The 23,976-nt window shown below is 37.1% G+C and overlaps 2 protein-coding genes across 9 annotated transcripts in view; both read left to right on the forward strand.

The window, feature by feature from the left end:
• LOC113924922 (A disintegrin and metallopeptidase domain 3-like) overlaps positions 1-17,772 on the forward strand; it is a 161,183-nt gene extending 143,411 nt beyond the window's left edge. For 2 of the 3 annotated variants that reach the window (XM_027599276.2, XM_027599278.2), the window contains 3 exons: positions 6,163-6,325; positions 15,318-15,368; positions 17,604-17,772. In XM_027599276.2, the coding sequence (XP_027455077.2) occupies positions 6,163-6,325; positions 15,318-15,360 (206 nt within the window). In that variant the 3' untranslated portion in view covers positions 15,361-15,368; positions 17,604-17,772. The remainder of the gene's footprint in view (positions 1-6,162; positions 6,326-15,317; positions 15,369-17,603) is intronic. The other variant, XM_027599277.2, reaches the window with a different exon arrangement.
• Positions 17,773-19,671: 1,899 nt separating this feature from the next.
• Positions 19,672-23,976, forward strand: part of ADAM18 (ADAM metallopeptidase domain 18) — a 191,827-nt gene continuing 187,522 nt past the window's right edge. For 5 of the 6 annotated variants that reach the window (XR_003520893.2, XM_027599516.1, XM_027599514.2 and 2 more), the window contains exons 1-2: positions 19,672-19,768; positions 20,353-20,429. Coding sequence is in view for 5 of the 6 variants with exons in the window: in XM_027599516.1 (XP_027455317.1) it covers positions 19,714-19,768; positions 20,353-20,429 (132 nt within the window). In the remaining variant the exon portion in view is untranslated. Of the gene's footprint in view, positions 19,769-19,923; positions 20,051-20,352; positions 20,430-23,976 lie in introns of all 6 variants that reach the window. The other variant, XM_027599512.2, reaches the window with a different exon arrangement.

Below are 23,976 nucleotides of genomic sequence, written 5' to 3' on the forward strand. Positions count from 1 at the left end.
TATATATATATAACATAAATGTAACAATAAAAATTTAAAAAGATTTAAAAAAGAATTGATAAAATAAGAAAATAGCCGAAAAGAAAAAAAAATAAAACTGAAAGTCTAAAGAATAATGAAAAACACAAACGCTATATACTGTTTTCACCAGGAGCTGATGTTTTGCATTTCTCTATGATCAGTAAACTTGGTATTAGTTGGATGTTACTGCTGGTCTTCTTGGGGAGGGGTTTGTTGCACTGGTTCTTAGGCACTTTTGCCTGGGGGAATTGCACCCCCTTTGCCAGGGGGCGGGCTCAGTGTAAGTAGCTCTGGTTGCACCATGTAGCCCTGGTTTGCTCTCTGAAGGTTTTTAGCACCGATGGGGGGATGAAGATAGTGATGCCCTGATCTCTAGCCCCTGAGCTGAAAATTCGCTTCCCCCACTCTTTAGTGAGCCCTCGCAGAAAAGCAGTCAATCATTCTTGTCTCCCTAGTTTCCACCGGAACTCTGTGTTCACTCAGCTGGTGACCAAGCATTTTTATCTTAGGCATCCTACCCTGTTTGAGTCCCTATACTTTATAGACTCCTGTGGTGTGGACCCATGCCATTCCTCCCGGGGAAGGGTGAGGGGTCTTGCTGTTCTTCTACCTTTTGCTGGGCCCCTGCTCAGAGAGCAGTTGCCCCAGCATACCGTGGTTCATGGCTTATGGCAACATTGAGCAGAAAGCTGGTGCCTAGTCTTGCTGTTTGCATTTGGCTTCCCTGCTCTGACACTGGAGAACTTTGCTACATTCAGGCACCCCTGTTCTTTTTGTGGTCCTGGGGATCCTGAGACCATGCTGTCCCATTTGGGATTCTGTTCTGCTTCACCACCTGAGCCTTTCAGGCAGGGATGTCTCCCACAAGAGCTGACTTCTAAAATTCTGATTTTGTACTCTGCTTCTTATAATATTTCTTAGCTTCCTTAAGCTGTATCCCTCCCTCCCCACCCCCTGCAGTTTATCTTCCAATATATCTCCCTGGTTCATGTCTCCACACCTCCTACCTTGCAAAAAGTGGTAGATTTCTATTTGTAGAACTGCAGCAATTCTTTTCTCAGATATCCCGTTGATTTTGAAAGTGTTCAGAATGATTTGATGACTTTATTTTTTTTAAAGATTTTATTTTTCCATTTGAGAGAGAATGAGAGAGAGAGAGAGAATGAGAGGGGGGAGGGCCAGAGGGAGAAGCAGTCTCCCTGCTGAGCAGGGAGCCCAATGCAGGACTTGATCCTGGGACTCCAGGATCATGACCTAAGCCAAAAGCAGTCACCCAACCAACTGAGCCACCCAGGAGCCCCTGATTTGATGACTGTTTAGCTGAATACCAGGGACCAGATGAAAATAGGGTTCCCTATTCCTCTGCCATCTTAACTCTATCCAGATACTGTACATGTTTTATTTCATATTCTGTTATTTCCTTTTCTTTAGAGCAATTGTAAATTATGTTGTACACGTAGAACATATTTTTATACTTATAAACATCAATCAAAATGATTAATCTTAATATTTATTGCTTCTACACCATCTAACTCCTTCCCAACTTTGCATGCATATTTGTCCACTTGTGAACCATATCAAATAAATGTTCATGTCCAAATGTTATAAAAAAGATGAGAGGATACTATCCTAGATCTTCTTTACAATACAGAATATTCTAGATATTTGAGACAAAATATTGCATGACAAAGTATGACTAACTGGATGAGCATATTATATTTCTTTTTTATCATTAGAAATATTCTGTTTGCTCATTGATTCTTGAGTTGCAGAAAAATTATGATAGCATCTGAAGACTCACACTATGAGATTTCATTTGTATGATCAGTTTCAATATCACCATTACAGTCCAGAGTTCTCTTTCTTTTTTTTTTTTTGCATTTATCTGATTAAAAATTGTAAAATGTCTTTCTCCATCGATATTCTTTGCTTTATCATTATGGGTAGTAAAATAAAATTTCTGAATTCTCAGTCATGGTCAATAGAAGCTAAAATAAAAAAGACAAAAGTTGATTCCGGGGCTCTTTTGTACCTTCTTGAAAGTTAATACATTATTTTGGGTAACCACAAAGGAAAACCAAAAGTTTTTCAGTGAAATAAAATAGGGAGCCAAGAAACAAACCAATATGGTTGCCATGATCATTCAATGAGAGAAAGAATTGTCTTTTCAACAAATGGTATTGGGATAATAGGATATCAACATGCAAAAGCATGAGGTTGGACCCTTATATCATATACAAAAATTAACTTCAAATGGATCAAAGATTTAAATCTAAGAGCTACAACTATAAAATTTTTAGAAGAAAACATAGGAAGTTTTTATTACATTGAATTTGGCAATGATTTCTTGGATATGACACCAAAGCACAGGCAACAGAGGAAAAAAATAGATAAATTGGAATTCATCATAATTAGTAACTGTTGTTCATCAAAAGACACTATCAACAAAAATATAACCCAATGTTTGTAAATATTATATCTGAGGAAGGATTAATATCCAGAATATGTAAAGAATTGTTACAACTCAACACCAAAGAAACAGCCTAATTAAAAAATGGGCAAAGGACTTTAATAGACATTTCTCCAATGAAGATACACAGATGACCAATAAACACATGAAAAGATGTTCAACATCATTAATTGTTAAGAAATTGCAAGTCAGAACTATGAGATTCCAATTCATACCTATTAGGATATGGCTATTATGAAAAAATTCAAAAATATCAAGTGCTGATAAGGATGTGGAGAAATTGTAACCCTAGTGCATTGCTAGTGGGAATGTAAAATGATGCAACCTCTTTGGAAAATAGTATGGTGGTTCCTTATGAAACCACTAGGGCGCCTGGGTGTCTCAGTTGGTTAAGCGACTGCCTTTGGCTCAGGTCGTGATCCTGGAGTCCTGGGATCGAGTCCCGCATCGGGCTCCCTGCTCAGCGGGGGGTCTGCTTCTCCCTCTGACCCTCTTCCCTCTCGTGTTCTCTATCTCTCATTCTCTCTCTCTCTCAAATAAATAAATAAAATCTTCAAAATATATATATATATATATATATATAAAATTACCATATCCTGAAATTCCACATCTAAGTATATACTCAGTAGTATTGGAAGCATGGATTTAAACAGGTATTTGTACACCCATGCTTGTAACAGCATTATTTACAATAGCTAAAAAGTACAAACATTCAAATGTCCATCAACAGATAAATGAAGAAACAAAATGTGGTATATACATATAATGGACTGTTATTCAGCTTTAAAAAGGAATGAAATTTTGACACATGCTACAACATGGATGGAATGTAAAGACCTTATACTAATTAAAATAAGGCAGCCACAACAGAACAAATATTGGATAATTCTGCTTTTATGAGGTACTTAGAATAGTAAAATTTATGAAAAAAAATAGAAGGGTAGTTGTCAGAGTTTGGGTGGGGATTGGAAATGGTAAATTAACATTTAAGGAGTTCAATTTGGGGGGTAAAAAAATTCTGGTGTCTGATCATGGTAATGATGTGCACTTAAAAGTGTTGAAAATGATAAACTTTACCTATTGTGTATTTTACCACAATAAAAAATTGAATTAGGAAAAAAATCCCTTTATGATATTACCGAAAATAACATAATATTTATAAATAATTTTGTGAAGGATGTGTAAGATAAACATGGAAAACTAAAAATACAGTATTGACTGAAAGAACCATGTCATGCTCATGTAGTAGAAGTCTCAATATTGTTCATTACAGAAGTACTTCCCAAATAGATCTACAAATTCAACACAATTCTTAACAAACCCAAGCAGTATTTTTTTTACAGAAATTGACAAGCCAATCCTAAAAGTCATAGAGAAATTCAAGGTACATGGAATGATAAAAACAATCTTGAAAACAGTTTCCAAGAAACCTTAAAACTGGGAACATGCTTCTTAATTCTAAAACATAATACAAAGGTAAAATAATCAAGATGGTGTAGTACTGTCTTAAGGATAAGGATAAACATCAGTTCAATGGAATAGAATAGAGTCCAGAAATAAAACTTCATGCTTATAGCCATGGATTTTTGACAAGGATACCAAGGCAATTCAATGGGAGGAAAGAATGGTCTTTTCAACAAATGGGATAAATAGATAACCACATGCAAAAGAAAGAAGTTAGATTGCTACATCACAACATTCATAAAAAATTAGCAGAAAATGGATCATAGATCTAAATGTAAGAGTTAAACTTATAAAACACAACACACATAACTAAATTTTTGGGACCTTGGCATAGGCTATGTTTTAGAAAACACTAAAGCATAAGTGAAGAAAGAAACAATAGATTGATTGAACTTCATTGAAATTAAGAACTGACTGCTGCAGAGCAAATGATACGACTAAGAAGACAAACTACTGAATGAGAGAAAATATTTGAAAATCATATATCACATATGGAAAAATATGTAAGCAATACTTACCAGTTCATAATAAAAAAAGACTACTCAATTAAAAATGGGAAGATATTTAAATATATACATCTCCATAAAAAATGCAAAAATGGCCAATAAGCCTATGAAAAGATGTTGAACAACTTGGGAAAATGCAGGTCAAAAACAATGAGATACTGCTTCACATTCTTTAAAATAATCATAATAAAAAGTACAAGCAACATGTGTTAGTGAGGATGTGGATAAATTGGGATCTCCTTGAGGCCCTTTGTTCAGCACTACTCCAACTCTGGTCTCTCCTTTCCACTCTCAACCCAGTAAGAGCTGCTGCTGAATTAGCCTTAGGTTGTCTCATTGTGTGTGTTTATATACATTTCCCTTTCCCTTCAGTGGTGCACCCTGAAGATTCTAGCCATTACAACCATTGTGAACACTTTCCTCTGCCTCCTTAACTCAGTGGGAATTCTGTACTTTCCCTAGGACTCCCAATTCTCTGTGCTGAGATCAGTAAATTGTGATGGGTAATATTGGATTTTTATATAATCGATATCATGTTTCTTTCCAATAAAAAAAGCTTTGCATTTTTTATTGCTTTCTAGAAACTATTTCTTTCATGTATTTTGTCCTATTATATATTTTATTATGAGAGCTAGTTAAGCACTATTTAATAAAAAATATATTGCCCAATTAATCCAATAATGATTAGGTCCAATTTCTTTAATCAGCCTTTGGAGTAATTAAGCACATGAGAAAGAAGCTTCACTTCCAATATGATATAATTTTTAGTTAAGGTGAATTGATGGAGAGTTGACCTTTCCTGATGGATGAGGCAGGAAAGGACAACTTTAAAAGTATTGAGTTCTACCATAGCCTAAACCCACTATATATTTGCTTAATTTTAATATTTTGCATATATTTGTCAATTTATTTCCTATAATACATGTAACATCCTGAGTCACTTTCTTTTAGGTAAATCACTTTTTATCAATATATAATTGGATTCTGTCTATGTTTTAAAGTTACAGAATTTTTGTCTTTTTTTGGGAGATACTAAATTCATTTGCATTTAGTATCATCATAATTGTTTTGGTGGTAATTCTGATAGCTTAATTTAGGGTTTTATGTATTTAGTTGTCTGGTTTATTTGGTTTAATTGGAACAATGTTTTATAGTTTTTTCTAATTTTCTGTAATGTCTTTATAACACCTAGAGGAATATTTATTTTTCTAATTAATATAGTCAAAATTAGAATACTATCAACTTATACGGATAATATGGAAATTTAACCTAGTTTACAAACATTGTTTTTAAAAGTAGTCATCAGTTATGTCAGTAATTTTTTATTAAATTAGTTTTAAAACACTTCTTTTTGCTTTACTTTTTTTAATGGAAGAAATATTAGATAAGAATATCCATTTAATGTATTCTACATAGCTCATAGAAGGGAATGTAATAGAATAAATATATTTAATAAAGCACATAACAAAGATTAAATATACATATAAAAGATTAAAAATAAATGTATGTCAGTGATATAGATATACATACATACATACAATTGACTTTGGGGAATAGTCACAGAATACAGGAAAATGCTTTTAAATTTGTTTATTTCTTCTCTTACTGTATTATCTGAATCCCTAACTTTTATATTTCAAATTGCTAATATGCTTTGATTATAATTCTTGAAAAAGTTAAAAGGTACTCTCATGTTTTCAGCTCAAGAGAAGTACCTGCGTATAAAACGACAGCCTCCTTCTCAAAAAAATAGCCTCTTGTTTGGTTTCTACATTTTTCTACCTCTCCTTGTTTTAACCGCCATCATTGCTTTTAAATGCAATAAAATAAGACTTGGGAACCGTGAGGGAACAGCAACTGGAGGGTAAGTAAGCTTATTATTATTTATATTTAATATTAAAATGCATTATAGGAAGATTTCAAATGTAATTCAGAATGTTGCAAGTAGGGATTCTTGGATGGAGTGTGTTAATATTTAGAAATATTGAGTCTTAGTATATACCAAATTGTTTCTAAATTTCAATCAGTTAGGTATCCTTTATGTTCTTATAGGTCAGAAACAACTGAAGATACTTAGTAAATTCATAGGACCTTTCAAACAGAAAGCCATGTTGGCTATAATTGCTGCAGGAGCAATTGTTACTTCTCAAGGAACCCCACTTTCCTTCCATTGACATTCAGTTGTGCCAAGGAGATTAGTAAAGATAGAGAAGCAAATTTTGTGAATAGAATATGTAGAAGGTGAAGAAAATATAAAAAGAAAATAAGATACAAAAGAAAGAACACAGAACACAGACAATTTTACACTTAATATTGTTCATGTGTTTCTAAAATTAGAAGTAAGGTACTTGTACAGCTATTTTTATTTTTTGGTAGAGCAGAGCTTGATTAGGTTTTTTATTTTAATTAAATATAATTTACATATGACATGATATTAGTTTCAGGTGTACAACATAATGATTCAATATTTTTTATATATTACAAAATAAGCACCATACATAGTTACAAATATTTTTTTTCTTCTGATGCTGACTTTTAAGATCTACTCTCTTAGCAAGTTTCAAATATGCAATACTATATTATTAGCTATGTTATCATGCTGTATATTATATACCCATGACTTATTTATTTTATAACAGGGAGTTTGTAGCTTTTGACCCCCTTCACTCATTTTGCCCACTCTGTACCCTCATCTCTGGCAACCACCAGTCTGTTCTCTGTATTTATCAGTTTGTTTGTTTAGTTTTAGATTTCACATATAAGCGAGAATATATGGTAGTTGTCTTTCTGTGTTTGAATTATTTCACTTAAACACAGCTGTTTTCTTTACCATAACAGCAATACAAACCATAATTTTGCTTAGTGAATATTTAGGAAAATGAGAATGCAGAAGTAAAGATAAATAAGTGGATCTTGTTCCATGCTAAAGGAAAATGTCTGTTTCTTACTTGTGTAGATGGAGATAAAATAATATAAAATTTCCATCAACATCTCTATTTTTCAAGTTAGTTTATTTCTCAACAAGTTAGTAGCAACCAATTAAAGTCAGCATAGTTTGTACAGACATTTAAATAATCATTATAATTTATTTAATTGAATGATGTCTGGCATAAGTCTTCCACTGCTCTTACTTAAGACATCCTGGAAAAATCTGAATAGTTGCTAGAAACAAACCTGACTTTTGGAAGAAATGTTATACTAAGGGATCACTGATCCTAAATAACAAAATCTAGTCACAACAGCCTAAGTTTTGGATCAACAATAAGTGGTTTTAGGGCCACAAGAGTAAGTAATTACGTAGAGCTGAATTCCAAAGCGATGGTAATGAATTAGATATTCAGGAAATAGGTATTCTTTCCATCACCCAAGGGCTTTATGAATGAAATCATCTCTTCTTAACTATCAATTCTCTTCAAAATGACTGCTCTGCTTGCACATAGTCCAGCATACCTATATCAATCCTTTCTAGATTCATTATCAAATAAAATGCAAATAATCTGTCCAAAGCCAATGCTTCTTAGTTCACATTTTCAAGAGATACAAGAGGGAGGAGTAGGAGACCTAAACTTTGTCTGGTCCCAGGAATTCAGTAGACAGGGATCAAACCATTCTGAACACCTATGAACTCAACAGGAGATTGAAGAAAAGAATAGCAGCAACTCTCTGAACAGAAAAGTGACCACTTTCTGGAAGCAGTGACCCAACAAGTGGCAGATCTGGGGAGACTCCCCTTCCTCCCCCGGGAGGAGTGGCACAGGAGCACACCGCAGGGACTGGCTGGGTTTGGAGACTCCACACAGGGTCGCATGCCAGAGATAGAAATGCTCGGTCACAGGCCAGGTGAGCACGGAGTGCGGCTGGAGACCAGAGAGAGAGGAGTGATTGACTGCTTTTCTCTGGGGTCTCACTGAGGAGTGGAGCCCCAAGTTCTCGGCTCTGCTGGGGGGGAAATTGGGAGGCCACCATTTTCACTCTAGTCCTCCAAAGCTGTACAGAAAGCTTGCAGGGAACAAAAGCTTCCAAGAGCAAACCCGAGCAGATTATTTAGCCTGGACCCAGCAAGGGCAGGGCAATTCTGCCTCCAGCAAAGACATTTGGGAACCACGGCAACAGGCCCCTCCCCCAGAAGATCAGCAAGAACAGCCAGCCAAGATCAAGTTTACCATCAATGAGAATGGCAGAACTCCAGCGCTAGGGGAGTACAGCACATAGAATTCATGGCTTTTTTCCCATGATTCTTTAGTCTTTCAAACTTAAGTTTTTTTAACTTTCTTTTTCTTTTTTTTTTGAATTTTTCTTTTTCCCTTTCTCAACCAACATCTTATCAATCTTTTTTAAAAAATCTTTTTTATTTTTCATTTTTAGAGTCATATTATATTCCTTCAGAGTAGTTAACCTTATTTTTGGTATATATTAAAGTTGTTCTCTCTTTAAAATTTTGGGACACAGTTTCTTCTAACAGACCAAAATATACCCTAAATCTCCAGTGTATGGCTTTCTTCTAGTCATCTGCCTGATAACATACTCCCCTGTTTTTTAAAATACCCTTCTTTCTTTATTCAAACAACTTCTTATCAATTCCTTTTATAAAATTTTATAATTTTCATCTCTACAGTCATATTCCATCCCTTCATCGTATTTACCCTTATTTTTGTATATAAATAAGTGTTTTTTTCTTTAAAATCTTGGGAGTTAATTTCTTCTAAAAGACAAAAATACGTCCAAAATCTAGGGTGTGGCACTGATCTATGCACCAGACTGATCATATTTGATCATGTTCTGTTTTTTTCTTTTTCTTTTTTTTAGTCTTTCTTTTTCTTTTTTCTTTCTTTCCCTTTCTTTTCCCCCCGTTTCAGATCTCTTCTGATTTGTTTAGTGTCTGGTTTTCTGGGGTTGTTGTTACCTTGTTAGCATTTTGTTCTCACATTCATCTATTTTCCTCTGGACAAAATGAAAAGATGGAAAAACTCACCTCAAAAAAAAGAAGAGGCAATACTGACTGCCAGGGACCTAATCAATATGGACATTAGTAAGATGTGGAACTAGAGTTCAGAATGATGATTTTAAAGATACTAGCTGGGCTTGAAAAAAACATAGAAGATATTAGAGAAACCCTTTCTGGAGAAATAAAAGAACTAAAATCTAACCAAGTCAAAATCAAAAAGGCTATTAATGAGGTGCAATAAAAAATCGAGGCTCTAACTGCTAGGATAAGTGAGGCAGAAGAGAGGATTAGTGATATAGATACCAAATGATGGGAAATAAAGAAGCTGAAAAAAAGAGAGATAAACAACTACTGGATCACGAGTGCAGAATTTGAGAGATAAGTGGTATCATAAGATGAAACAGTATTAGAATAATTGGGATCCCGGAAGAAGAAGAAATAGAGGGGCAGAAGATATATTGGAGCAAATTATAGCAGAGAACTTCCTTAATTTGAGGAAGGAACAGGCATCAAAATCCAGGAGGCACAGAGAACCCCTCTCAAATAAAAAAAAATAGGTCAACACCCTGACATCTAATAGTAAAACTTACGAGTCTCAGAGACAACGAGAAAATCCCAAAACCAGCTCAGAAGAAATCTGTGGCTTACAATGGTAGAAACATTAGATTGGCAACAGACCTATCCACAGAGACCTGGCAGGCCAGAAAGAACTGGCATGATATATTAAGAGCAGTAAATGAGAAAAATATGCAGCCAAGAATACTATATCCAGCTAGGCTGTCATCGAAAATAGAAGGAGACATAAAAAGCTTCCAGGACACACAAAAACTAAAGGAATTTGCAAACACAAAACCAGCCCTACAAGAAATATTGAAATTGGTCCTCTAAGCAAAGAGAAAGCCTAAAAGTAACATAGACCAGGACAGAGCATAGACAATATACAGTAAGAGTCACCTTACAGGCAATACACTGGCACTAAATTCATATCTTTCAATAGTTACCTTGAATGTAAATGGGCTACATGCGCCAATCAAAAGACACAGGTTATCAGATTGGATAAAGAAATAAGACGAAGAAGACCCATGAATACGCTGTCTGCAAGAGACTCATTTTACACCAAAGACACCCCCAGCTTGAAAGTGAGGGGGTGAAAAACCATTTACCATGCTAATGGACACCAAAAGAAAGCTGGGGTAGCAATCCTTATATCAGACAAATTAGATTTTAAAGCAAAGACTATAATAAGAGATGAGGAAGGACACTATATCCTACTAAAAGGGTCTATCCCAAAAAGAAGATCTAACAATTGTAAATATCTATGTCCCTAACATGGGAGCACCCAATTATATAAGCCAGTTAACAACAAAAGCAAAGAAACACATCAACAAAAATACAACAATAGTGGGGGACTTTAACACCCCCTTCACTGAAATGGACAGATCATCTAGGCAAAAGATCAACAAGGAAATGAAGACTTGAAATGACATACCGGACCACAAGGAGTTCACAGATATATTCAGAACATCCATCCCAAAGCAACGGAATACAAAGTCTTCTCAAATGCCCATGGAATATTCTCCAGAATAGATCACATCCTAGGTCACAAATCAGGTCTCAACCAGTACCAAAAGATTGGGATCATTCCCTACATATGTTCAGAACACAATGCTTTGAAACTAGAACTCAGTCAAAAGAGGAAAGTCAGAAAGAACTCAAATACATGCAGGCTAAAGAGCATCCTACTACAGAACGAATGGGTGAACCAGGAAATTAAAGAAGAATTAAAAAAATTCATGGAAACCAATGAAAAGGAAAACACAACTGTTCAAAATCTTTGGGATGCAGCAAAGTGAGTCCTAAGAGGAAAGTATATAGCAATACAAGCCTTTCTCAAGAAACAAGAAAGATCTCAAATACACAACCTAACCCTACACCTAAAGGAGCTGGAGAAAGAACAGCAAATAAAGCCTAAACCCAGCAGGAGAAGAGAAATAATAAAGATCAGAGCAGAAATCAATGACATAGAAACCAAAAGAACAGTAGAATGGGTCAACGAGACTAGGAGCTGGTTTTTGAAAAAATTAACAAGACTGATAAATCCTTGGCCAGATTTATCAAAAAGAAAAGAGAAATGACCCAAATAACTAAAATCATGAATGAAAGAGGAGAGATCACATCAACACCAAAGTAATACAAACAATTATAAGAACATAATTATGAACAACTATATACTAGCAAATTAGATAATCTGGAAGAAATAGATGCATTCCTAGAGATGTATCAACTGCCAAAACTGAAGCAGGAAGAAATATAGAAAACCTGACCAGACCTATAATAACCATTAAGGATATTGAAGCAGTCATCAAAAATCTCCCAAAAAACAAAAGTCCAGGGCTGATGGCTTTTCAGGGGAATTCTACCAAACATTTAAAGAAGAATTAATACCTATTCTTCTGAAACTGTTCCAAAAAATAGAAATGGAAGGAAAACTCCCAAACTCATTTTATGAGGCCACCATTACCTTGATCCCCAAACCAGACAAAGACCGCATCAAAAAGGAGAATTACAGACCAATATCCTTGATGAACATAGATGCAAAAATTCTCACCAAAATACTAGCCAATAGGATCCAACAGTATATTAAAAGGATTATTCACACGACCAAGTGGGATTTATCCCTGGGCTGCAAGGTTGGTTCAACATCCACAAATCAATCAATGTGATACAATACATGAATAAAAGAAAGAACAAGAACCATATGATCCTCTCAATAGATGCAGAAAAAGTATTTGACAAAGTGCAGCATCCTTTCTGGATCAAAACACTTCAGAGTATAGGGATAGAAGGTACATACCTCAATATCATAAAAGCCATCTATGAAAAACCCACAGCGAATATCATTCTCAATGGGGAAAAACTGAGAGCTTTCCCCTAAGGTCAGGAACATGACAGGGATGTCCACTATCACCACTGCTATTCAACATAGTATTAGAAGTCCTAGCCACAATAATCAGACAACAAAAAGAAATAAAAGGCATCCAAATCGACAAATAAGAAGTCAAATTCTCACTCTTTGCAGATGATATGTTATTTTATATGGAAAACCCAAAGGACTCCACCCTAAAACTGCTAGAACTCATACAAGAATTTAGTAAAGTGGCAGGATAGAAAATCAATGCACAGAAATCAGTGGCATTCCTATACAGCAACAAGAACACAGAAGAAAGAGAAATTAAGGAGTCGATTCCATTTACAATTGCACCCAAAACCATAAGATACCTTGGAATACATTCCACCAAAGAGGCAAAGAATCTGTACTCAGAAAACTATAAAATACTCATGAAAGAAATTGAGGAAGACAAAAAGAAATGGAAAAACGTTCCATGCTCATGGATTGGAAGGACAAATATTGTGAAGATGTCAAAACTACCTAGAGCAATCTACACATTCAATGCAATCCCCATCAAAATACCATCCACTTTTTTCAAAGAAATGGAACAAATAATCCTAAAATTTGTATGGAACCAGAAAAGACCCTGAATAGCCAGAGGAATGTTGAAAAAGAAAAGCAAACTGGTGGCGTCGCAAATCTGGACTTCAAGCTCTATTACAAAGCTGTAATCATCAAGACAGTATGGTACTGGCACAAAAACAGACACATAGATCAATGGAACAGAATTGAGAGCCCAGAAATGGACCCTCAACTCTATGGTCAACTAATCTTCGACAAAGCAGGAAAGAATGTCCAATGGAAAAAAGACAGTCTCTTCAACAAATGCTGTTGGGAAAATTGGACAGCCACATGCAGAAGAATGAAACTGGACCATTTCCTTACACCACACACAAAAATAGACTCAAAATGGTTGAAAGACCTCAATGTGAGACAGGAGTCCATCAACATCCTAAATGAGAACACAGGCAGCAACCTCTTCGACCTCAGCCGCAGCAACTTCTTCCTAGAACCATTGCCAAAGGCAAGGGAAGCAAGGGCAAAAATGAACTATTGGAACTTCATCAAGACAAGAAGCTTTTGCACAGCAAAAGAAAAACAGTCAACAAAACCAAAAGACAGCCGACAGAATGGGAGAAGATATTTGCAAATGACATATCAGATAAAGGGCTAGTATCCAAAATTTATAAAGAACTTCTTAAACACCACCCAAAGAACAAATGATCCAATCAAGAAATGGGCAGAAGACATGAACATTTTTCCAAAGACATCCAAATGGCCAACAGATATATCAAAAAGTGCACAGCATCACTCGGCATCAGGGAAATCCAAATCAAAACCTCAATGAGATATCACCTCCCACCAGTCAGAATGGCTAAAATCAACAACTCAGGAAATGATAAATGTTGACAGGGATGCAGAAAGCGGAACCCTCCTACATTTTTGGTGGGAATGCAAGCTGGTGCAGCCACTCCAGAAAACAGTATGGACGTTCCTCAAAAAGTTGAAAATAGAGCTACCATATGATCCAGGGATTGCACTACTGGGTATTTACCCCAAAGATAGAAATGTAAGGATCCGAAGGGGTACGTGCACCCTGATGTTTATAGCAGCAATGTCCACAATAGCAAAACTATGGAAGGAACCAAGATGTCCATCGACAGATGCATGGATAAAGGAGGGGTGGTATACATATACAATAGAATATTATGCAGCCATCAAAAGGAATGAGATCTTGCCATTTGCAACAACGTGGATGGACCTGAGGGTATTATGCTGAGCAAAATAAGTCATTCAGAGAAAGACATGTATCATATGACCTCACTGATATGAAGAATTCTTAATCTCAGGATATAAACTGAGGGTTGCTGGAGTGGTGGGGGGTGGGAGGGATGGCGTGGCTGGGTGATAGACATTGGGTAGGGTATCTGCTATGGTGAGCGCTGTGAATTGTGTAAGATTGTTGAATCACATACCCGTACCTCTGAAACAAGTAATATATTAAATGTTAAAAAAAGAAGAAGATAGCAAGAAGGGATAAATGAAGGGGGGAAATTGTAGGGGGAGACAAACCATGAGAGACTATGGACTCTGAGCAACAAAGTGAGGGTTCTAGAGGGGAGGGGGGTCGGGGGATGGGTTACCCTGGTGAGGGGTATTAAAGAGGGCACATACTGAAATGAGCACTGTGTGTTATACGCAAACAATGAATCATGGAACGCTACATCTTAAACTATGATGTAATGTATGGTGATTAACATAACATAATATTAAAAAAAAAGAAAAAAAAGAGATACAAGAAGATAGCTGTGTAAATGTATCTAAATTCAGCCAGTGTTCTGTCTGGATTTATAGTTCCGAGTTAGGTGTTCAAACCTGATCTGATCATCTGTGGCTAAGGAATTGTTGCCATGTAGTAGGAACCTGAAACAATGACACTCTTCTTCAACAGGAATTGAGTATGTATAGGAGCCGAAGGAAAACAAAAATGGAGGTATATAAATTCCACAACATGTAATAATGTAGCTGAAAGATTAGAGAAGTCATTAGGGACCTCAAGAAAGTGAAATAGTTATTTACATGGTTATTTGATAGAATAATAAAATTGGAAATATGATAATTTAAGAATTTGAAGATTTGCCTGTAAATTATCTTCCTAACTTTGGAGAAGTTTTATCAACTATATTAATATTTCCTCTTCCATGTAGACAAAATAGGGAAAAGTACTAGATGGATTTAAGTTTGAAATTTAAAATGCTTCACATTGTTAAAACCTAGAGTAACATTAGAAAAAGACCAACTGCTAGAATATATGATCGCTGATTGGGCTTAGGAAGCAAAGTAGATAGCGGTACATGGGAATCGAGTAAATAGTACAAGTCTAGTTTTTCTACTTTTCTTGATTTTGTTTAAGAATACATGTTCCCTAACCCTAAAAGTAATGCTATTTCTTTTATACAGATTTATATCAGAAGACAGCAATAGTAACAGCACCATGTCATAGAGTTAAAGGTGAATTGAAGGAGTCAAATTATTTAAAATGATGTAATTCATGAAATAGTTTTTTTAAAAAAATTTTAATAATACTTCACTATAAGGAAGCTATTATTCCACATTTCATCATACTAATTCTTATTTATCAATATCATATACTAAAACAAAGACTAAAAACATTTGATAATTTTTATATTAATTTAGAAATGTTAATATTAACTAATATTAGCTAGATATTTATTAAGCAACATTTTTGTAATGAAAAATTACATTGAAGAGAATTTAAATATGTTCTTAAAATATTTATGAGCAATTATTCATCCTGCTCCCACACTTGAGGTTCCTATTAGTAGATTTACACAGATTGATTCCTGATATTTACATTTCTTCCTCACTAAGACTCCATAGTTATTGTTACTCTCATACTAAAGTGAGAAAACAGACATAAAGAATTTAAATAATTCCCTGTGTGTACAGAATTTTAGTAAGTTTTGAGCTGGAGTTTCATTTGAGACAATCAGACTTCAGGGTTTAACTCTTAAAAACTCTCCAACTTTGGCACCTAGCCTGATATATCTGGTGATGGGAAATGGAATTTACATGTATTGAGGATCTACTAGATGCCAGGCAAAACGATAAATTCACTGTCCCTCCAGGGTGGAAAGAAAATTCTTTGTTATAAGGTGGGATAAAGTTGGCATCTGTATATATTCAATATACATATCTATATATTGTATATATATATATCTGAATATAACTGTATATATTCAAATTTATAAGACATATATATAAGGAAATCATAATATTTGACATATTAGGCTTATCACTGGGAGTAGATGTAAAAATTCAACCATGAGTGAAATCAAGAGTTCATCCAATTACTAATTTGCCATTCTTCCATACTTTACTTTGATGGAGAGTTAAGTCAATGGATCTCTGTTTCCCATCTGCCACCAAAGAAAACATTTATAACTACTTGCCTCCACGTAAAATGGTCTTATTTCTCAGTAGGGGTAAATGGGAGAGTTGGTGGTGGGGAAGGAGCTGGATAGAGGTTTTGAATATGATTGAATGAGTGAGCCCTATTCAGCAAGGGATATGTAAGCAAGGAGCTGGAGGAGGTGCAAGTATTTACCCAGTTTAGATGTTTGAAAGTAGGTACTTGACTTCCCAGGGTCAACTCACAGGAGGCTTTTATTTAAATGTAAGGGATACAGTGCAGCAAAGAGAGTGCAGGCAAGCAATGGGCACCACAGAGACACCTCATGCACAAGGCCTCAAGGTTCCTTATTTTAAATTTTAAACAGCCCATTACAAATCCCACTGCCATTGTCTGGGCAAAAAGTGAAACCAGGCATCCAGGCTTTCCCAGAGATAAAGATAGAGTCTTTCCATTCCAGCTGTAAATCAACTCTTTCCCTGACACAGGGGTAGAGCTGTCAGAGGTATCCATGCATCTATCTGGGCAGGAGTGTTCCAAGCACATGAATGATCCAATGAAAAAATAAGTCAGGAATGTTTGATGAATAAAAAGGATGTCCGTTTAGCTGGAGCAGAGTTAGCAAGAGGGCTGTGGTAGTGAGTAGGTCAGACAGTAAAACTCCTGGAGGCTGTAGGAAGTCTTGGGGGGCATCTGTGTTTTATTCTCACTGAAAGGGGGTAATCACTGGAGAATTAAAGTTTCAAGCACATGACTTCCACTTTAAAAGGCTGGTTTGTTAAAAAAAATAAATAAAATAAAGGCTGGTTTGTTGATTTAGTCTGTATGATGGCAAGAGTAGAAGTGGGGAAGTTACTGCAGTAATCCAGGAGGGAAGGGACGGTGCCTCTGACCAGGAATAGTAAAGATGGTTTTCGGAATAAATTCTGAATGTGACCAACAGAATGAATTGACAGCTTGAATAGACAAATTAATAGTTATTATTTATTTCTTCACATATTTTTATTGTTCTTTTCCTCTGTTTCCGTGCTGGTGATTTTCTTTTATCCACGTGAATTGTTGAAACTATGTAAATGAAATGCATGTGAATACCACTTTATAATATTTCCCTTTACTGGGGCTGTCACAGACAATTCAGGAAAAAGAAAGCTGGGTTTAATAATTTCATGGAATACAGGCATAGACTGTGACACTCTAAGCAGCGTTCTATATACTAATTACTTGTTACATCTGTAGTTGCATAGCAAAATTAGATAGCTTTTATTAACAACTAAAATTTATCATTTCTTCTTTCTATATTTGTTTTACAACAGTGACTAAATGATGTCAAAAAGCCATAGGTTGGAGAAAGACTATTACCAAGACATTCACTGTTAACTGCCCTGCTCTGAGACTGAAAAAAAAAATCTGCTAATCTCTCCTTTTGTTATGGCTTAAAGCTTTCAATTTCACAAACAAAAATAAATCCTGAGAGTGAAAATATGTAGGCTTGTGTCTATTGATTCTTCTACCTGCTGTGATCCTTTAGGTGGAAATGAAGAAAATTGCCTCTTTTGAACCAAGGAAGCTCTTACATCCCAACTTGTAAGCATTCCATTGTTCACTGCTGCTGCCCACCCTCAGATGCCCAGGGCCATGCTAACTTCTCCCTTCTCAGAAGACACCCACAGTCCACACCTTTCCAATAACTTATGGTTCCCTGCCTTATCCATTCCAGGCTTTGGGATGTTGAGAGGAAATGATGCTAGGTAAGGCCAGTCCCAGGACCCTCAGATAGTCACTAACATCATTCTGTCTTCAGGGAATTGCTTGAACTGAGTTCCTGGTCATAGATAACTGTTGTGTCTCCAGGTAATACTACCTTGGCCTCAGGTAAATTGAGATCTAGAGTATATCTTTGTCCTTTGGGGAACATTTCTGACACACACTTGGAGACTTTCTCCTTCGTCACTGGGCTGAGCTTTTCTGGGTAAGATTTTCTTGCTTCAGTGCCCTCCTTCCTATCTCCCTCTTACTGAGATGAGTGCACTTCTACCTACCTCAAAGCATTGATGGATAAAGGAACCACCACCCTAGCTGGAGTCTAATGAAAACCTACAGAGTCTCCATCATAAACAAAGATGCTCCTGGTTCAGGGGTGGGAGTACCTCACCACAGAGACCAAGAGATTCCTTTTCCAAATGTCCATCAACTGATAAATGGATAAACATTGTATGAATAATGACTTATGCACAATGAATATTGTTCAGCCATAAAAAGGAATGAAACCCTGACACCTGACACAGTTCAGTGATTGTGTAGGGCTGGGTTGTTTAGGAGGGGGCTAAAGAGCTGGGGGTGAGGGGTGGTGATAGTACACATCAATATATGAAAAATCCTAAAATCATTCAATTGTACACTTTAGTGGGTGAATTGTGTGGTAAAAAAAATACATATCAGGATGATTCTACCATAACTTCCCCTCATCCTCATTGACACTAACTTATTTTAGTTCATTATGATCACTGGCATGCCTTATTTTAATAAGAATTTCTGAGGATCCCAGTGTACCACTAGCAGGTCCAAGTTTTAAGCCTGACTGGAGTTTATTGTTGCAACTGTTGACACAATTCATCCTTGCAATAAGCTGTACTGGGATAAAAGGAGGTATAGATGAGAGGTGGGTAGAAGTTGAGTTAGGTTTTGGACATGTATGGTTTAAGATTTCTCTTAGAACATTCAAAGACAATTGCATGCTCTTGTCCACCTGGGACATATTTCCTATTTGCCTTGCTGCCCTTCCCACCTCTGTAGCTTCCCTGCTAGTGCTTAGAGTAACTGTTAACAAAACACCTAGGTTTCCTTTCCCTTTTTTCAACTGATTACAATCTAATACTGTAAGAATAGGCACACAGTTGAAGAAAAGTGTTTTGATTGCCTTCTCCAAGATCAAGTTCAATATTCTTGGTTTTTCCTTATTTGCACAGATAAGTCAGCAGGAGCACCATTTAGAAAATTTCTTGTAAGAGTGGTTAACATTCCTATTTCCCGCTCTCTCCTCCATTACAGCAAATTAAAAAAACACGCCAGAAAACCATGACATGGAGAATCGAAATTACCAAGAACTTCACCAGAAAAGCAAATCCCGCTCATTTGCCCCTTTGTCGCTATCGGAGGGTTTAACCAATGTAAACTTAGCCAGAACAAAGCAGTTGTGTGCAAAGTGATAAGCTTGTGTCTGGTGCTTCCTCTCCCTAGACCTGTGGAAGCCGCTGATCCACTCTGGAGCCCTCAGGGTGAGCCAGCGCGAGCTGATAGCAAGCACAATGCTCACCCGCGGGGCCAGCGTGCAGGAGGGACTTCCCTGAGTACTCCCGCCCACGAGCCTCAGAGCTGCCCAACGGCCTTCAGCCTTGGCTGTGCTTGTAGCGCTCCCGCACAGCGATGTTCCTTCTCTTTGCACTGCTCTCTGAGTTTGGAGGGCTGCACGCCTGCCTGGGTAAGACCACTGGGGCCTCGACTTCCTTTCCCTTTTTGCCTCCAAGCAGGGACGGGCTCTTCCAGGAGAGCAATTTCCTTTTCTTTGGGACCCCTACTGCCCCTACTCCTGGATCCCCTGCTGATGCCTTCCTCTGCGTCTCCCCCATCCCCCAGGTCAGGGTAGGTGACTGAGGATGTTATCCAAGGCATCCACTTTCCGCATCAAGGGTTGAGAGGGTCTTAGCAGCTGAAATGCAGCCAGTCTTCCTGGGTCAACCCATCGAGGCCAGAGGTTCTAGAGGTGTGAGTACTGCCCTCAATTTATTCCTCAGGGTCCCAAGGCAACTGGCCCTGATGTGGTTTTGGACACAAACAAGAGGGTCCTGTAGAACTGTAATGTCTAATTTTTATTTATTTGTTTGGCTCTTTGCCGTTTTCAATGTGCCACTGAAAATCTAGTGAAAGCTGTGCACCAAGGAGAGTGGGCACATCTATATAAGTTTACTGACATTTTGACACCCCATCATGTACTCAGGATTAAGAACCCATGCTTGATTGTGATGACTGTTGCAGAAGAAAAAAAAAATTTTTTTCCTACTGCAGATTCTGAAGGAATATTATTGCATATTACAGTTCCATGGAAGATAAGGTCAAATGAGAGTGAAGATTCAGAGAAGCAGGTAAATGATCAAGAATATTTGTTTTATCATTTCAATTTTTAAGACTCTTTTTATTTACCTTTGTATTAAGTCAGATAATACTGATCTGTAGTCACTTCCAAAGCACAGTATTTTCCCTGTGCTGTTTTGTACATTCCGATCCTCCCTTTCCCACGCTTCTGCTAAATCCTGTGTCGTTCTCACCTCTCCATCTCTTCTGACATACTTGCACACAACTTCCAGGAAATATTAAACTCTTTTCTGGAATCATACTGGTAGAAAAAAGAATCAAGATGAAATATGTATAACAGTGGCCCAGCCTGTAATTTATACAAATTTGTGAATGGCCACTAAGTGACAGAGAAAATAGTCTGGGGGAAAATTTTGACCCAGAAGCATCAGACTTCATAGAAGTAATGGCCAAAGAAAGAAAGAAGAAAAAAAAAGAAAAAAAGAAAAATGTCATATTTGCATGCTTATAGTGAAAAATATTATAATAGTAACTGTAAAAAGTAATTGAAAGAATGCTTACCTGCTATATAAAAAAGTGATTAAATTGAAGGCATCCACTTGATTATTTTCTTTGCTAAAATACTTCAAATTAATATAGTTATAATGTTTTGCATTGTAAACTGGAAGTCACAATACAGGGGTTTAGATTTCCATGTGATTAAAGTGCTATAGTCGATATATGGTAACAGAAAAATTTTCAGGTTGAAGAAACAATTTTTGAAAAGAGAGTAAGTAAAAAATTCATTAACTCTATTTTGACATGCAGAATTGGAACTTATCATGATTAAGTTCTACTACTGAACAATTATAATAAAAATAAAATGTATGTGAAAATGTATTTGAAAATCACATGAAATAATTTCCTTGAGAGTGGTATTCATATACTAATCTCATTTAATTCTCACATTAACCTTCTGAAGTAAGATATGTATTCATACATATATGAATTTAAAAAAAAGATTAAAAATGTTAAGGCCATCAAACCTGTAAGTTTCAGAACATGGAATCTAATCTTTAATTTAAGACTCCAATTCCATTACAGCTAAACAGCTTTCTGTTGAAAAATTCTTTGCATGAAGTTTTTTTTTCTGATCTACTTCAGTTTGTACATTGTCATTGCATGATAACTTCATTTTTAAATTTTTTTAAAGATTTTATTTATTTATTTTAGAAAGAGAGAGAGAGTATGAACAGGGGAAGGGGCAGAGGAGAGGGAGAGAATCCCAAGCAGACTCTGCACTGAGGGAGGAGCTGGACAGGGGGGCTGGATCCCAGGATTCTGAGATCATGACCTGAGCTGAAATTAAAAGCCAGATGCTTAACTGACTGAGCCACCCAGGCGCCCCTGCATGATCGCTTTAAACTTCAAACTGTTCAGGTGCCTGGGTGGCTCAGTTGGTTAAGCAGCTGCCTTCCACACGGGTCATGATCCCAGGGTCCTGGGGTCGGGCTCTCTGCCCAGCGGAGAGCATGCTTCTCCCTTTGCCTCTCCCTGCTGCTGTGTCTACTTGTGATCTCTCTCTATTTTTCTGTCAGATAAATAAATAACATCTTTAAAAAAACCAAGCAAACAAAAGCCTTCAAACTGTTTGCTTCAAATGCCCTTCACAAAGCATATGGCGATATTGCAGGACATGAAATAGTTTTACACAATGTATTCAGTACTTGTCTACATTTTTTGTATTCTTTATATGGAATTCCATAAGCTGTTTTTCCCTGTGATAGAGTATACTAATGTTCTCCTTTGATTTCTGATAGTAGACCTCCTTTATCTCTCTTGTTTTCTTCCTTTAATGTTTATCATCGCATATCTTTTTGAAATATTTGCATTAGACATATAAAAGATTCTTTTTTCACAACTTTCAGTATGTCATGATAACCACACATTCCGCTAAAGCAATGGCTTAGATTTCAAGATATTACAGGAGTTATGCAGAAGATGTCCAACCTTCAAAAGTTTATCTAAGCATATTTGTGAATGCCATAGTGTTGTTAATGGTATATGGAAGAAAGTCTTCAGTTGAGGAGAGCAGTTATAGTGGGTTTACTTCCTTCTGTCAATGTCTTCTTGCCAAAGAAGGTGTGAACGACAGGTGTGAACACACCTGTAGTCAAACAAGTTGGGTTTATTAGTCATTGCAGTGAGAGAGAACACATACCACAAGGATCAATGGGGGCATCTCAGCAAGGTGTTAGAAAGGCATTATGGGAGTATGGGGTGGGGGGCAGAGCAAGATGGCAGAGGAGTAGGAGACCTGGATTTCATCTGGTCTCAGGAATTCAGCTGGATAGGGATAAACCATTCTGAATACCTACAAACTCAACAGGAGATTGAAGAAAAGAATAGGAGCAACTCTCTGAACAGAAAGAGACCACTTTCTGGAAGGTAGGACATGCAGAGAAGTGAATCTGAGGCGATATTCGGGAGGATAGATGGCAGGGGAGGAGGCCTCCATCAGCCACTTTTGGCAAGTGATAGAGCAGCGGAGCACAAAATTGGAACTTTTAGAAGTCGGCTCCACTGAGGGACGTCGCTCCAGCGGCTAAGCTGGGGGTGGAACTCTTACGGGACAGTGTGGTCTCAGGATCCTTGGGGTCACAGAAAGACCGGGGGTGTCTGAGTGTGGCAGAGCTCCCAGGTATTGGAGCTGGGAAGCCAGCTGCAGAGACAGAGCCAAGGAGCAGATTCTCAGCTCGGGTTGCCATAAACCATGATCCGCGGCACAGTTGGGCCACTGCTTTTCCAACAGGGACCCAACAAGAGGCAGATCCAGGGAGACTCCCCTTCCTCCCCTGGGAGGAGCGGTGTGGGAGCGCACCACAGGGATCTGCTGGGTTTGGAGACTCCACATGGGGTCAGGTGCCAGAGATAGAAATGCTCGGTCACAGGCCAGTGAGCATGGAGTGCAGCCAGAGACCGGGTAGACGGGAGTGACTGCTTTTCTCTGGGGGCACACTGAGGAGCAGGGCCCCAAGTTCTTGGCTCTCTGAGGCCAAGATTGGGAAGCCACCATTTTCACCCTCATCCTCCAAACCTGGACGGAAAGCTTGCAGGGAACAAAAGCTCCTGAGAGCAAACTGAAGCAGATTACTTAGCCCAGACCAACAAGGGTGGGGCAATTCTTCCTCCAGCAAAGACATTTGGGAACCACGGCAACAGGCCCCTCTCCCAGAAGATCTGCAAGAACAGCCAGCCAAGACCAAATTTATCGATCAATGAGAATGGCAGAACTCCAGAGCTGGGGGAATACTGCACATAGGATCCATGGCTTTTTTACCATGATTCTTTAGTTTTTAAAAGTTAATTTTTTTAACTGTCTTTGTTTTTTGAATTTTTCTTTTCCTCTTTTTCAACCAACATCTTATCAATCCTTTTTTAAAAAACATTTTTATTTTTCATTTTTAGAGTCATATTCTATCCCTTCATAGCAGTTACCCTTATTTTTGGCATATATATATAAGTTGTTCTCTCTTTAAAATTTTGAGATACAGTTTCTTCTAACTGATCAAAATATACCCTAAATCTCTAGTGTATGGCTTTGTTCTAGTCTCCTGC

This window comes from Zalophus californianus, chromosome 2, assembly GCF_009762305.2.
Source record: "Zalophus californianus isolate mZalCal1 chromosome 2, mZalCal1.pri.v2, whole genome shotgun sequence".
Taxonomy (NCBI): Eukaryota; Metazoa; Chordata; class Mammalia; order Carnivora; family Otariidae; genus Zalophus; species Zalophus californianus.